The 14990-nt window shown below is 33.7% G+C and overlaps 2 protein-coding genes and 1 long non-coding RNA gene across 5 annotated transcripts; 2 read left to right on the top strand and 1 right to left on the bottom strand.

Moving 5' to 3' along the window:
- The first annotated feature begins 199 nt into the window (after positions 1 to 199).
- Positions 200 to 10504, top strand: LOC107015093 (protein BONZAI 1-like). 3 transcript variants are annotated; one of them, XM_015215262.2, is made up of 16 exons: positions 200 to 463; positions 2498 to 2545; positions 4166 to 4314; positions 4389 to 4437; positions 6238 to 6294; positions 6863 to 7051; positions 7143 to 7277; positions 7924 to 7985; positions 8060 to 8162; positions 8241 to 8355; positions 8881 to 8957; positions 9033 to 9170; positions 9252 to 9416; positions 9746 to 9859; positions 9950 to 10046; positions 10138 to 10504. In XM_015215262.2, exons 1-16 carry the CDS (start codon positions 314 to 316, stop codon positions 10230 to 10232), a joined length of 1743 nt encoding a protein of 580 aa, XP_015070748.1. In that variant the 5' UTR covers positions 200 to 313; the 3' UTR covers positions 10233 to 10504. The 3 variants fall into 3 exon arrangements, with proteins under 3 accessions (XP_015070748.1, XP_027771361.1, XP_015070749.1); XM_027915560.1 differs by lacking the exon at positions 9252 to 9416; XM_015215263.2 differs by lacking the exons at positions 9950 to 10046; positions 10138 to 10504 and having other exon boundaries at positions 9734 to 9859.
- Positions 10505 to 11250: 746 nt separating this feature from the next.
- Positions 11251 to 14418, bottom strand: LOC114076470. The gene is made up of 2 exons (XR_003577426.1): positions 14257 to 14418; positions 11251 to 11506 (listed from the first exon to the last, which is right to left on the bottom strand). It is a non-coding gene; the product is annotated as an uncharacterized LOC114076470 (long non-coding RNA).
- On the top strand, positions 11289 to 12568 carry LOC107013814 (ethylene-responsive transcription factor ERF114-like). The gene is made up of 2 exons (XM_015213688.2): positions 11289 to 11561; positions 11716 to 12568. The coding sequence occupies exons 1-2, from the start codon at positions 11315 to 11317 to the stop codon at positions 12237 to 12239; spliced, it is 771 nt and encodes a 256-aa protein (XP_015069174.1). The 5' UTR covers positions 11289 to 11314; the 3' UTR covers positions 12240 to 12568.
- Positions 14419 to 14990: the final 572 nt, after the last annotated feature.

Here is a 14990-nt window from a genome sequence, read left to right as displayed (position 1 = left end):
GAATATTTATTATTCCGATACTTTTTATTAGTTATTACTCGCTATTTATTTTTCTTCGAACGAAACACTTAAACTTATTATTCCAATACTTTTTATTAGTTATTACTCGCTATTTATTTTTCTTCGAACGAAACACTTAAAATTTTAATCTTGAAAAAACGCGCTTTTGTTTAAACGGAAAAACCGAGTCAGTGGGGGTGGCCCACAAAGTTGTCTCTCTTCTGCTAAAATCCATTGTTGAACAGCCGTTACAAATATATATACACAACACAGCTAAGGAGAGAGAAATTGTATCTCTTTGAAAGCGGCGGCCATGGGAAATTGCTGCTCTGATGTTGCCGGTGGACAGACGGCAGTCGGCGGTACCGGAGTTAACCAAGGAAATCAACCAAACGCCCCTAACGAAGCCGTTGATGCTTTCCTTAAGTCTCGCGGTTACCAAGGCCTCTACTCTCAGATCGAGGCACTTGGCTTTCTCTTTCTCTTTATTTACTTTGATTTTCATTCAATGTTGATTAATTATAACGCACATCTCATTTTCTCTATGTTTTGTTAACCAGTGTAAAATTAATTTTGAGGATTTAGTTTCTCGGTTTGTGGTTGAATTATGATATACATGGATGAGGAAATTCATTTGAGCAGATTGGACTACAAGTTAATAGGCATTGACTGTTAATTGACTTAATCAGCTGGCTTGATTAGATATCCCTTAGGTGATTGAAAATAGGCAGGGACTCAGCTAGGTAATTCTTGTGAGTGGTTGATTTTATGCGAGATTATATATGGATTTTAGATGCCTGTATATGTCGCAAAATACAAGTACAATTGAAAAGAAGAAGAAAAAAACCAAACAAATTTGTTAGGGTGAGACTGAGACACATATATCTTGCTCTCTTTAAGCACATTCAGGCCTACTACACTATATTTGTCACTGTATTACCAGTTTGTGGCTGAATTGAGATAATTTGGGAAGAAAATTCCATTGACCAGATTGGACTCCAAGTTGAATTAGCATTTGACCGTTTGAAAACTGACTTACTCCGTGATTACAGAGTCACTAGCTCGATTAGCTGTCCCTCTATAAATTTAATTGGTGATTGAAATGGACATGGACTCCTTACATCCGGACTCGTACTATAACTAGGTACTCATTGTGAGCAGTTGAAACTTTCATCTAGATTATTTCTGAATGAAACTGAATGCCTGTCAATGTTGACTAAATACTAGTACAATTGGAAAAAAGAAGAAAAAGAACAAATGTTGTAGGTTGAGACATGGATATCATGCTCTCTTTGAAGATCACCGCCTAATGCACTATATTTTCATTGGTATAGCATTCATTCTTCAACTTGTCTCTTCTAGGAACTAGGATACAACAACTAGTCCGATGTTGTTAGACTCTACAAACTCTGGACTAGTTGAGTCCAAAGCTCTTGTACAAAGACACATTCTCCCCCAAGTAATACCTTCTCTTTTATGGGATATATGTTGGAGGCTTAAGCTTAGGCTTTTTCTTTCTCACAACTTTTGATGCACAATACTATACTTTTAAATTATCATCATGAGGCAGAAAAACTCTTGTTTATAAGCATAGAAGCCCCCAAGGCCTAGCTCGAGTGGCAAAGGATTGAGGATTTGTGGCTTAGGTCACATGTTCAAGCCCCACACCATGCAAAGCAAAGCCCAATATTTAAGTGGAGAAGGATAGATGGGCGGACCTATTATCCACCGAGTTTAGAAGGTTGTGATTAGTCCAAAGGGGCGGGTCATAGGCATATTTCTCGGTTATAAAAAAAATAAGAATAAATTTTTTACATCGAATAAGTAAGAGTTTAGTGGGGCAATGAAGTTGTAAGAACTTGCGATCATCCGTTAGTGGTTAATAACTTGACCTATTATTGGGTTAATCAATGGTTGATCATAAGATAGTTGATTCAAGATATACACACGAAACTATGGCCACCTTCACCAATGTAGCCACTAAAAATAAAATTTCATGCAATTTAATATTATTATTTGTAATATTAACATAAAATATCTCCAACATTCTCCCGCAAATTTGATATTAAAAGATTGAAAGAAAATAAGTACAATTTAATGGCTATAGTTAAACAATAGCCGTAGCCGATACCAAGATAGGATATCTTAACAATTTGTTCCATTTATATGACAACACTTCACGAGATGGAAGTACTTTTGTACCTATTCAACCCAAGTATGAAAGGTAATATATTCTTTTACCTATTACTTTCATGAGTAGATAAGTATCGCGGTGCAGTTATTTGTGAAGCAAGCTACCTCATCCACTCCATATTTACACTGATAATGCAGGTCTTCATTTGCTGTTTTATTGTGCAGCATCATATTGCAATTCTATCACTATGTACAAACTGCTTACCGTTATAGTGGTTTGGTCATTATCTACAATTAATATCTACTCTTCGTTTTTCAGTATTGATCTAAAAAACCATATATTTCTTTATTGTTACATTTGCAGTTGTCTCTATCTGCTACCAGCTTACGTGATCGTGATGTGCTTTCCAAGGTTTGTCGCTTATTTGACTTGTATTAGATTATGTAGATGATAGTGCTGACTTTCATGTGTTGTAATATAGTATAACGGGAGTATTGTATGAATCATCATCTTTGTTAGTGTTGAGTATGGTTGTTGGCTTCTATTTATTCTAAATAATAATGTTGTTGAATAAGAATTGCTTCAATTTTCCAATATGAGGGTTCATTAAATGCTTGCTTCGGAATTTGTTTTATTTTTTCCGAACAGGTGTTGTCAGTATTGTTACATACATGGACGCTCCCAGAATATCATCTGTTCGGCCTAATGTTCTTCACTCTCCAAATCTAACTTCTAAGACACCCTGTATACCATATAATTTATGGAACTATACTTGGGAAAATGGTACCAAGCATAGATGTTATTTTCATGTAATACGAGTAGTGCCTGCTATCTCGATATCATTTTTGTCTTTGATTTACTTTGTACAGGCAACTTCTAAAATATTGCTTGCTGGACAAGCCCATAATAAGTACACTGTGTTTTGGGTTTGCAGTCCTGGAATAAGTTGCAGAGACTCTTCTTTTTTGGTGTCATGCACCTGTGTTGACACGATATGGGTGTGTGTTGGAAACGAACTGGATATACAATCAATTTTTCGGTACTTAGACCAAAATCGATAGAGAAATTCATGGGTCAACACAATGGTTGCTGAAATCAAAACAAAAGCTAGGGTGAAATCATAATTTAGGCATGTGTTTTTATCATTAAAAGATATTTGTATTTAAGAAGTCTGCAGCCAGAAGGTGCTTTAACGATTCAACATCGCTGTTGAATGTACAATGAACTCAAGAAGTCTATTCTGGCCTCTATATCATTTGCAATAGCCATGTTAAACCAAAAAACAATACATAGATACATTTGTACTAAATAATAATTACAAATTCAAACTTGCTCTCAAAGATTTGTGCATGCCTTTCTTTGTAAATAGTTTAGGCATGTTTTGTAATTTATTTTTATATATTTGGATTATTTGCAGCTGAATCATCGCATCCATATACATACCCCCGAATCTTAAAATTTGAATCATGGAGGATCCGACCTCTAGATCCGCATCATATCGGACACACACACCCGTGTTCGAGCAACTTAGGTCCTGGACCAGCTAGAACTTCTTGATTTCTGTGTGGTGTATGCTCTAAGCTTATCTGATGTTTGACTGGCTAAGTTGTGTTTGGATATTGTGTAGTACTTTTTCATATTTAAAAGGACTAACGTCCACCTATCTATAAGAAGTATACTCAGCTAAGCATCACTCATAGTTCTCTGGGAACTATTTCTTTGGACTTTGGAAATGCTTTAGTTTTATAAAGTACGAATTCTCTTTAAACCCTTTGTTTTTTATAAATGATATTCTTAAAGATGTTTGAATTATCCCTTGTCAATATGAGACATCTTGATCTTCAAGCATCGTAGTCCATCTTTTAATATAGACATGTTACTAGCTTTGGACATTATAGACTCTAGGGGGTAAGTCATCAATATTGTGCAGTTTCATTGCTTTCATAGTTCTGCATTTGTGAACAAAAGTCCACGTACTTCCTTTAAAATATAAACATGCTACTAAGTTAACTGAGGATTTGTTTGTTACAGAGTGACCCTATGGCAGTTCTTTATTCAAAAGAAAAAGATGGTTCATTGAAAGAGCTCACCCGTACTGAAGTAGTTCTGAACTCATTGAACCCAAAGTGGATTACAAAATATACTATGGCTTATTATTTTGAGACGGTGCAGAATTTGGTGTGAGTCTTGATACTCCATTTCCCAGTTTCTGTCAAGCAAATACATTTATATGACAAGCTTGCCTTTATTTCAGGTTCCGTGTGTATGATATTGACACTCAATTTCATAATCAAGATGTCAAGGTATTTATGTTGCTCCCTCTAAAATTTTGTTAATGATAATGACAGTTTTTCCTTGTCTTGTTATTAATTGACCGGTGGCCATCATATCAGGTGAACCTGCAATTTTGAAATAGTTAATCCTCTCTCAGCTTTATTTTATAGGGGAACCCATCTAATTTGTGTCCATCCGAAATTGGGCAACTTTGCTCTTAGAATCTTGTTGTAATATTCCCCCCTCCCCCACCCCCACCCCATCATTGGAGAAAAGTCTACTTTTTTGCCCTTGATCTTAAACACCACTCCAACTTGAGGGTGATATTAATCATAGACAAAAGTTGAAGAGTAAATTTGGTTCCTTTTTCTCGACGAATTTTCACTTATGGAGTCTTAAGATATTTATATAGGAGCTTAGTTAATGGTAAGGGAAAATACAATATGATTTGCTGATGGCAAGGGTATGGAGGAACCTATGTGAACTGGATGACAAAATTAAGCATATCCAGATTTTTCAGAGGCAAATTTGGACTTTCCTCTATATTTCATATTGTGGTGTCCGACTCCTAACATAGTTTAAGAAAAGATAAAAAGACTTTTCACACATGCCAAAAGTATCCTTAGAACTTATGCTCTTAAATATGTATGCCATTTTTATGGTTATAAGAGCATGCCTTTAAGAGTAAAATAGGAAGTTTAAAATTACAGAGTTAAATATAGAAAAATTTCTTCTCGGGACAAACTAAAAAGAAAGGTATGTCATATAACACGGAATAGAAAGCACAGCTATTTATGTTTTACATGAACCTTGAAGCTGATTATATGGAGAAGACTTAAAAGAAGTGTGTTTTGAACAGATTAATGTGCTATATACTGAGTGCTTTACAATGTCCAAATACATGTTTTTTTGTTGTTTACTCTGCTGCTATATGTGCTTGATTTTGAAATCAACATGTCACCCCTGTTGTAAAACAGCTGCATATATAATGTGTACATGCACCTTCAATAACTTACACAAATGATGCATAAAACAACAGTTCGTATTTGTAGCATGCTAAAAAATAATCAGATCATTGTAGCTTTGCCATGTTTTTCGCTTTTTACGGAAGGTTTCCAAACCTTCAAGCAATTCTCTTGATGTTGCTGTAACAGTCAGAACCTTGACTATTTCCTATGCACCTGACTTTAAGTTAGACATACCTCACTTGACTTTAAGTTACGCGTGCCACTTTTTTGTTGTCTTCTTCTAATGGGACAATCCCATTCTTTTGGCATCTCTGGCGAGACGTGAAAAGTATCCCCTCTATTTAAATATTTGAAGAGAGCTTTTCTTTTTGAGATCCTTGCAGTTACTTGGTCTCAGAAGTCCTACATATTCCATTTCTTAGGAGCTAGTTGTCTCCGTGATGTTTATCTTTCAAATTGAGTCACTGCTTCACGTACGCCGTGGATAATATCAGTAGTTAAAACAAAAAGTAGATCAATAGTAAGAATAATTTGTACAACTAACCAGATTTATGGTTTCATTTTCTCTTGCTCTATGTTACATTCTTATCTAATCAAAGCTAGGGAAAATAGTTTCACAGCGTATAAATGAGCACCCCATCATACGCTTTGAATTTGCTTTTGTTTGCCTATTATAGAAAATTTCTAATGCATTGTCTTTGCAAATGCTACTAGAGAGTACAAGATACAGTCATGTGTTATATATTTTGTTAAAAAAAATGCAAGGATACATGGTATAAAATCATTTGCTTTTTAATGCTCATTCAAGTGCTTTCACAGAAAAGATCCTACAAATCATGGAAGTTTATATAATTAATGCAGATGCTTAAACTGGAGGAGCAGGACTTTCTTGGTGAGGGCAGTTGCACATTGGCTCAGGTGTTCAACCTTTTTCCATCACAACTTCTGTTCCTGAAATTGTATTATTGCCATAGTTTTCTGCTAGAAGTGTAGACAACGGGTTTACTACCGAGGCTGTTATTGGTCTGCTGACTGAACAGTAAAGCGAAGACACATTTCACCTTGAGTCTTTTCTAGTAATTACATTGTGTTGTACTTGGTTATGGATATGCGTTCCACTATTTAGTTGAGACCTGGAATAGATTGTTCACAGTCCAATTGCCAATACCTACTTGGGTGCAATAACATTTTTGCCACTATTCGATATGAATTTCCTGTTGGTGGGTAGCTACAGTGTTGTCTATGTGCCTTTTCATACTCACCATTTACTTTATCTTTCAAGAGGTTATGAATTTTTTTGTCGGATTAGATTACAAGCACTGAACCTATTTATATTTCATCTCTGTGTAACTTGCTTAAAACTATTCTTTCCAACTATCTTTGGATTCAAGTAAGTTCTGGTGTTCGCCATTTTAGTTTATGTCATTGTAATTGTGACATTATTTTTTCTATTAATTAAATGAGTGTTAAACATATTTCTTTGTAGATTGTCACAAAATCTGACAGATCCCTGACCATGGACCTTGTATGTGGCGAACAATTTTCTGGTCAAGCACATGCACGGAAGTTTGGCAAGCTTACAATTTTTGCTGAAGAAAGTATCAGCTCAAAAACTACTGTGGAGTTGAAATTAAGATGTTCAGAATTGGAATCGAAGGATTTGTTTTCAAAAAGTGTACAAACTCATCAGAATAGTATTATCTATTATCATTTTGAATCATATGATGCTGAATTGCTGATATACATAATTCTTCTGCGTTTGACAGGATCCATTTCTGGTGGTATCCAAAACTACTGAAAGTGGAATTGTCGTTCCAATTTGCAAAACAGAAGTGATGAAAAATGATCATTCACCCACCTGGAAACCGGTGTTCTTGAAAATTCAACAAATTGGAAGTAAGGTACAATAGAATGCTCTTTTGAGTGATCAATTTTCTATTTTCTTAAGATTGTGTTATGTTTCCTGGGATAATAGAACCCTGAAAAAGAGGGTAAAAATCATTTAATGATTTCTTTTCTTGGTCGGGAACTATATGATATTCCAAGTAAACAAGGTATCTTATGAGCTATAAGGGCAATGTGCTGACCTTTTTCTAGGCCTTTCGGCAAGTTCAGAAAACATTGCTAGTATTTTTCCAAATGAATTCTGCAGAAGAATATATTTATACTTCAAATGATGAAACTTCCAAACTCACTTTTGGCAGATCTTTTGTTTTCTTACAGAAAATATTTCGCCCATCTATTCTCTAAAACTTGAAATCAGCTGTGTCTTTTTGACTTGATGATTGCATTAGTAATAAAATCTTGTGTTGATGGGATTCTGCAGATGTATGGGATCTTACCTTCTGTATTATAGAAACGAACTCTACTCATCGAAGTATCTAATTGTTTTGATTTTGAGGGGCTATACTTTATGAATTTATTTATTTTAAAAGATGTGATTGATAATATATTTCCCCTGAGGAAATTATTTACTCTATATGGTATGACGCATTGCACAATATTTGTTCTTTGATTTTGCATTTAGAAACATTTGAATTGATGCAGGAGAACCCATTAATTATCGAGTGTTATGACTTCAATAGCAATGGCAAGCATAGTTTAATTGGGTAAGCGTTTTAGTCTCTTCTTCATTTCTGACCTCTACAGACTGGAAGCTGACCATATTTGTACTGATTGTCAGAAAGATTCAGAAGTCACTATTAGATTTAGAAAAGTTGCATTCTGCGGGTACTGGTGCAAATCTTTTTATACCAACTGCTATGGGACCAAAACAAGAAAACAAGGTAAAGAGCTCGTTAATCAGACAACACAACTGCCAGCTAAGCTTATTTAATCATGACAATCACTGGATTTCTATCCAGGTTCTAAAGAGCCAACTTTTCGTGGAAAGCTATTCTGAGAAAATACAGTATACATTCCTTGATTACTTGGCGTTTGGCTATGAACTCAACTTCATGGTGGCCATTGACTTTACTGGTATGTGGTTGTGCATTGATATGTACATATATATAAACAGATTCTCGCAAGTCTTTGTTTCCATAGCTAAGCATGGAATTCATATTTGTTGTCTTCATCAATGGTACAATTTATTTAGACAAATTCCAACCTCTTGCTTATTAGGATGCACAGGGGGGCTGAATTGAGACACCAAAGGTTATTGCCTCCATTGGCAACTCTTACTTATTATTATTACCATAAATAATAACAAGAGTTATTGATGTGAACTCATCCTGATCTACCCTAACCCCCCACCCCACCCCTCTTAGCAAAAGACCCTGGAAAATTATTACATTTTCTCAATAATTTTCTGTATCGTATGTATACACAGGCGATTATTTTTCAGAAAAAATAAGTGACCTATGCTCATTATTTTTTTGATGATGAACCTTTTGTTACACAGTTGCCCTTCTTAAAAAAATAAATCTGTAGGTTAATGTTTGTAATCTTGCTTAACTTGTATCTGAGCCTGTATTCTTTTTTGCCTGAATTATTGTTTGCCAGCTTCCAATGGAAATCCACGGCTCCCTGATTCATTACATTATATTGACCCTTCAGGACGACCAAATGCTTATCAGAGAGTAAGAAAATATTCTCAGTTGTAATGATATTTCCCTTCATATGAAGTAAGATACTTACCAGAATCCCAATTTCAGGCAATCCTGGATGTTGGGGAGGTATTGCAGTTTTATGATTCAGACAAACGTTTTCCTGCTTGGGGGTTTGGAGCACGGCCAATTGATGGCCCAGTTTCTCATTGCTTCAACTTAAACGGTAGCAGTACTTACTGTGAGGTACCTAAAGAACCTTATGTACTTCCACATTTTATGGACTTGCTTTAGCTTTATAAATTTCAGCCCTTTTTTTAACTCTAGGTGGAAGGAATCCAGGGTATCATGATGGCATACATTAGTGCCCTTCATAATGTTTCACTTGCAGGTCCAACTTTATTTGGACCAGTGATTACTTCTGCTGCACATATAGCAAGTCAGTCTTTGACGAACAATGAGCGGAAGTATTTCGTTTTACTAATTATCACGGTACATCCTCCGTTTTCCTGATGAGTATCTTTTTTTAACCTTTCAAGTGAAGTGCTAACCATCATCTGTTATCGCCTTGAGTTATACCAGTCAGAGTTATAGTTTATAGATCCCTTCACAGTCATATGTATAATACCCCTATGCTTTCCAATGAATAAATTTCAGTGGATTGCATAAAATGTAGAGAAACTAGAAACTTCAACTTTTGTTGGAAATCAAACTCTATCTAAATTTGTGTTTGTGTTAATTCATTCAGGACGTTTTCTTTTTATAACTGAATGTCCCATGTCTTCCTTCCTGTTCTGATTATATTATAGAAAAACTTGTAGGATGGAGTAATAACAGATCTCCAAGAAACAAAGGACGCTCTTGTTCAAGCAGCGGATTTGCCATTGTCAATTCTAATTGTTGGGGTTGGAGGTGCAGACTTTAAGGAAATGGAGGTATGCAAGTGCAACAACTTGGTTCTTTTTATGTCATCCATTTTACATTAACTGTATTGGATCATTTCCGGTGTGGATTACTTTTCACAGATACTGGATGCTGATAAAGGAGAGAGACTAGAATCTACAACTGGACGTGTTGCTGTTCGTGATATAGTACAATTTGTTCCCCTTCGTGATGTACAAAGTAGGTCATATTATAAATTTCAAGCATTCTTCAAGAGCTTTCAGAAAATTATGCATCTGTTTTGATGTGATGCCTTTTCTTCGATTCGCAGATGGAGATGTCTCAGTCGTTCAATCACTTTTAGCAGAATTACCTTCTCAGTTGTTGGAATACATGCGGTCCAGAAAGATACAGCCGACTTTGTGATCGATCATACAAAGACTTGTACATAAATTTTGCTTCATGTTGCCCAGAAGATTAAGCTGATATCTTTCATCAGCATAGTCTTGTAATTGATTTTGTTGATAAAAGAAAAACTCAACTCCGTTGCCCTTTATACTTGCAAATTCTAATCTCCTTTCTGTTACAGTTACCTTCCAGTTGTCCGTTGTAACTGTCATGTTTAAGGCTGTAAGCAGTAACTATAAATTTTTTCCTATTTTAAATCCCTCAAGAAAGCAATTTATGAAATAATCTTACATTAGGTATTGTATTTCAAACTTTGATTTCCCATAACCTTCTCTTGGTTAAACTATTGTTTTTTTTCTTATATTTTCTTCTACCATTAACTAATACACTACTAAATCAAATTGAAAATTTTGGATTTTTCTCTCTGATGTCTTTTTTAATTATAAAAAATGGCATACTTCTAAAATTTCTGAAAACTCAACATGAATTTTTATACTTTTACCCTTCAGAAAATTTTTTATTAGTGTCTTTGAATATTCATATAGCTTTTAACTTAGAGTCAAAAATCATAAGTTAAATCTTTTATTTTCTTGCCTTATGAACAAATACTTAAAAAAAATATTTTACTCAAACCATAAGATGTACTCCATATAAAACCTAGTTTGAACACTTAAAAAATTAGTACCCAACTCCAAGTCATACACATATTATGACCACAAGTTTTTCAGGGAAAAGAAATCCTTTTTGCTTATTAAAGTCAGCTTATTTAGTCAAAATGTTCCATTTAAATCGAAATGTAATGAGTATATATATATATATATATATATTATGATGTCCCATATGAAATAAAACAAAAGAAGAAAGCAGACAAAGTTGAATATTGTGCTCTTGGACTGTATATAGTATAGTATATTATTTTTCCACATAACTAGTATGTATTCACATTAAGTACATAAAAAAGCTAGTGTAGTAAACCCTAATATCTTCTTCACTCCTCCTTCCTAGCTCCACTCCTTTTTCTCACCTCATTTACTAATTTTTAGTAACATAGCTTCTAGTTAAGCTCTTGTCTGAATGTTTTTTTTTTTTAGATCAAAGAAATGAAAAGATCAAGCTCTAATAATGATCAAAGGGATGAAAAAGACACTAGTAATATATTCCCAATATACTCATCAGCTCGATCTCAACATGACATGTCTGCTATGGTTTCTGCTCTCTCTCAAGTCATTGGTAACTCTTCTTCTTCTTCAGCTAGTGGTGATTCCTCCTCAGTGCATGTTAATCCACTAACCCTAATTCCACAATCCACTCAGCAAAATCAATCTCAATCGTCTATTCAAGATCAAGGTATATACATATATATTCTCTTATTTCTATCTGAATTATTTCTACCTGAATACTATCTCGTCTAAAAATTTAAGTTATTTTTATTGGTTGGCCCCTCACCTGGAAGCTTTGAAGTGAGCGTGTGTATCATGTGAACTTTTGTTATTTAATTCAGAAAGAAGGCGATATAGAGGAGTTCGTCAAAGACCATGGGGTAAATGGGCAGCGGAAATTCGGGACCCGAAAAAGGCAGCTAGGGTTTGGTTAGGTACTTTTGAAACAGCGGAAGGTGCAGCACTTGCTTATGATGAAGCTGCTCTAAGATTCAAAGGAAACAAAGCTAAACTCAACTTCCCTGAAAGAGTTCAAGGACAATTCCAATACTATAATCAACATGCCACGTCATCAAACAACACATCTGAACAAAATTACCCTAATGTTCATCACTATGCTGATTTATTACTTCGTAGTGACAATAATATTGATCTAAATTTCGATGTTTCACCAAATACTTTTTATCAGTCTTTTGATATTTCACAATCATCAATGGAAGTTCCAGTTTATCATGAGGAGCAGCAACAAGTTATAACTACGCACGAAGAAGAAGAAGAGGAGGAAGACGAAGAAGATTTTATGAAATATTCTGGATCACATTTTGGAAATTCTAGTAATTGGGATGAGTATAAGCATGGAAAGTAACTCTTAATATGGTATCAGAGCTAGGTCCTGAATTCGAGTCTCGTTATTGTCACATGCTTGGATCATGAAAAAGAATCAGACTTGCATGTGATGATGTGTACTGTTGAGAATATAAGGAAATAAATAAATATGTGTTGTCTCAATCTATGAGCTAATTGTATAAGGAGGGGAGAGATGTATTTTACGTATTTTGTTGTTTTATTATATTGTGGGGCTTAATTTTTTTTTTTTATCTTTCAGTTTATTATTCATTATGAACTATATGTATATGGTGGTGAAGTAATGGGAAAATATGAATGGTGTGTGATTTTATGTGTTTTAAGGATTAAGGTTAGTCTTCAATTAGATCTTTACTCCTCCCGATTTATGAAATATGTGTATAGCTAGGGACGGAGGCGGAGCTAGGTGGGGTTTTTATGGGTTCGGACGAATTTCTAATTTGTACTAGAAAATTAATTAAATATTTATGTATATTAATTGTGAACTCCTAACAAAGTTGATTGACGATTATTAATAAAATTTAGAACCCCCAAACTCCTAATCCTTGCTTCGCCTCTAGCTAGGGATTGCTTAGTTCGAAAACAAATTAAATTGGGATTATAACGTAAGGATTATTGGTAAGGAAAAATCATTTTGGCTCGAAAATTTAGTCAGAATTTGGCCAGTAACATATTACACACACTATTTATTTTATCTTTTTGGACATTTTTACCCTTTTTAACTTTAATATCTTTTTATTAAAAATAGGGACAAAATCAATTTATTTTAAAAGAAAAAAGGATATTACAGACCTTTAAATTTCTGCATTTAGTATTACCCCCTATTCGTAATATAATGATCAGTAATGCATAAATAATTTCTCGTAGCGTTTTGCTCATTTTAATAAAATGGTACGTAGCTACATATATACTATATATGTTGTTCATACTTTTAAAGCTACGATAACATTATTGGAGAGTCCGAGCATATATATACGTAATGATGCCTAATTAAGGAGCTATACATAGCGAGTAGAATTTTGATTATGTGTAGCTAGCTAGCTTAACTAAGTTGGCTAGTACTAATTAATTAATTAATTAATTGCATCTTTTGCATGGCAAGGTGTAGGTAATTAATTAAGAAGTAGGGCCCACACAAGTAATTAGTGGGGACTAATTAAATAACGTTGCCTAATTCCTTTCACTTAGACTATAGAAGCATAGTATTAAATATGTGGAACGCCGCACTCACTTAAATTTTATTTATTAATTAATTAATGCTAAGTGAAGGGAATCTAGTCTTAAATTCTATTGCAACATTTTTTTTGAAATTAAATTATCAATTGTGCTCAAGTACCTTTTACATAAAAAAAAAAATACTTGTAAATACTTTACATAATTTTACTTGTAGGAACTTTCCTAGTGTGAATGCTACGGACTTTTGAATTTTTTCTAAGATTAAAAATGTGTTAATATGAATGCATATAGTATGTGATTACTAAATATTCCTTGTATTTAATTAAATTTAAACACTGAATAATTAAGAGTAACAATTTTCTCTACATCAATCTTTAAATGATCAATTCAAAAATACTCTAAACATGGAATGATATTATTTAATTTATAGACAAAATTCACACAATTTTTTAAAAATAGAAAAACCTCACACCATCAAGAATAGCCAAGTAATTATCCAACACTACACATATTCTAAAATAAGCTATTGTAACTTTGTATCTAGTCATCAAACAACGTATCAAAGGACACATAAATTAAAACAGAGAAAGTAGTCATCAAACACCGTACCAAGGGACATATAAATTAAAATAGAAAAACTATGTTGCGATCGATGTTAAAATTGAGAAAAAGTTATCCAAATCGATTTGGTGGGTAAAGAAAAAAGTTGTCCTTTTGACTCCGAACGCAATATAATACTACAACTTTAGTTTCTATCCAAAAAGAGGAAAAGAACATGCTTTCAGGCCTGAAATAAAAGACAGAAAAATTGTGAATCTAGTATAGTTCAAAATGAAACTCACCTTTTGACATGAATTTCCAAAAGTTGAAAAATAATGATGTAAGCTTCCCTTTTTTGCATGAAAACGTGCATGGAATTGTCATTATGAAGCTTTATTAAAAAAAAAACAGTCTATATTTTAGTTCAAAAAAAAGCTAAACTTAGATTAGAGTGAAAGCAAAGTGAATAATTGTAGCTGTGCATATACTAATTAATTAGGTTTTTATATATAAAGATTAGTACAAATATGAAAAGGTTGAAAAAAAAAACAATTGAGAAGTCATAGATTTCGGCTTTCATCATATGTATAATAGTGTGATAGTGAGTAAATAAAACACATAAACCGACCGCCGCACAATGTTCATGAATCATCATTATTCATAACTTTATTTCACTTATTGGTGAGATGTTACCTAATTTATTTCACTAAAATTATACGCTATCATATAATATAATATTATACATTATGAAATAAACACGTTATAATTATCCAAACAAAATTCAGAACTGCAGTGGTGTAGTAGTAAGACTGTCTTACACTTAATCAGATATTTCGAACCTGAATATGGAGAAAATCTTGTATGGAGTGACCTTTCCCCCTCCTGAATAGGCTCTGCATTTAGTCGAACATCCAATGTGAGTTCTATAGACACCAGTTAAAAATAAAAAAGTTTAAATTTAATTATTATTTTGTTTACTAATTGGCATCTTTAGACGTTATTCTTATCCCATAAAATTAAGCTTTCGGTTGAAAAA

Source organism: Solanum pennellii, chromosome 3 (genome assembly GCF_001406875.1).
Source record: "Solanum pennellii chromosome 3, SPENNV200".
Taxonomy (NCBI): domain Eukaryota; kingdom Viridiplantae; phylum Streptophyta; class Magnoliopsida; order Solanales; family Solanaceae; genus Solanum; species Solanum pennellii.
Note: the sequence above shows the minus strand (reverse complement) of the source record. Positions and strands in the feature narration are given on the sequence as shown.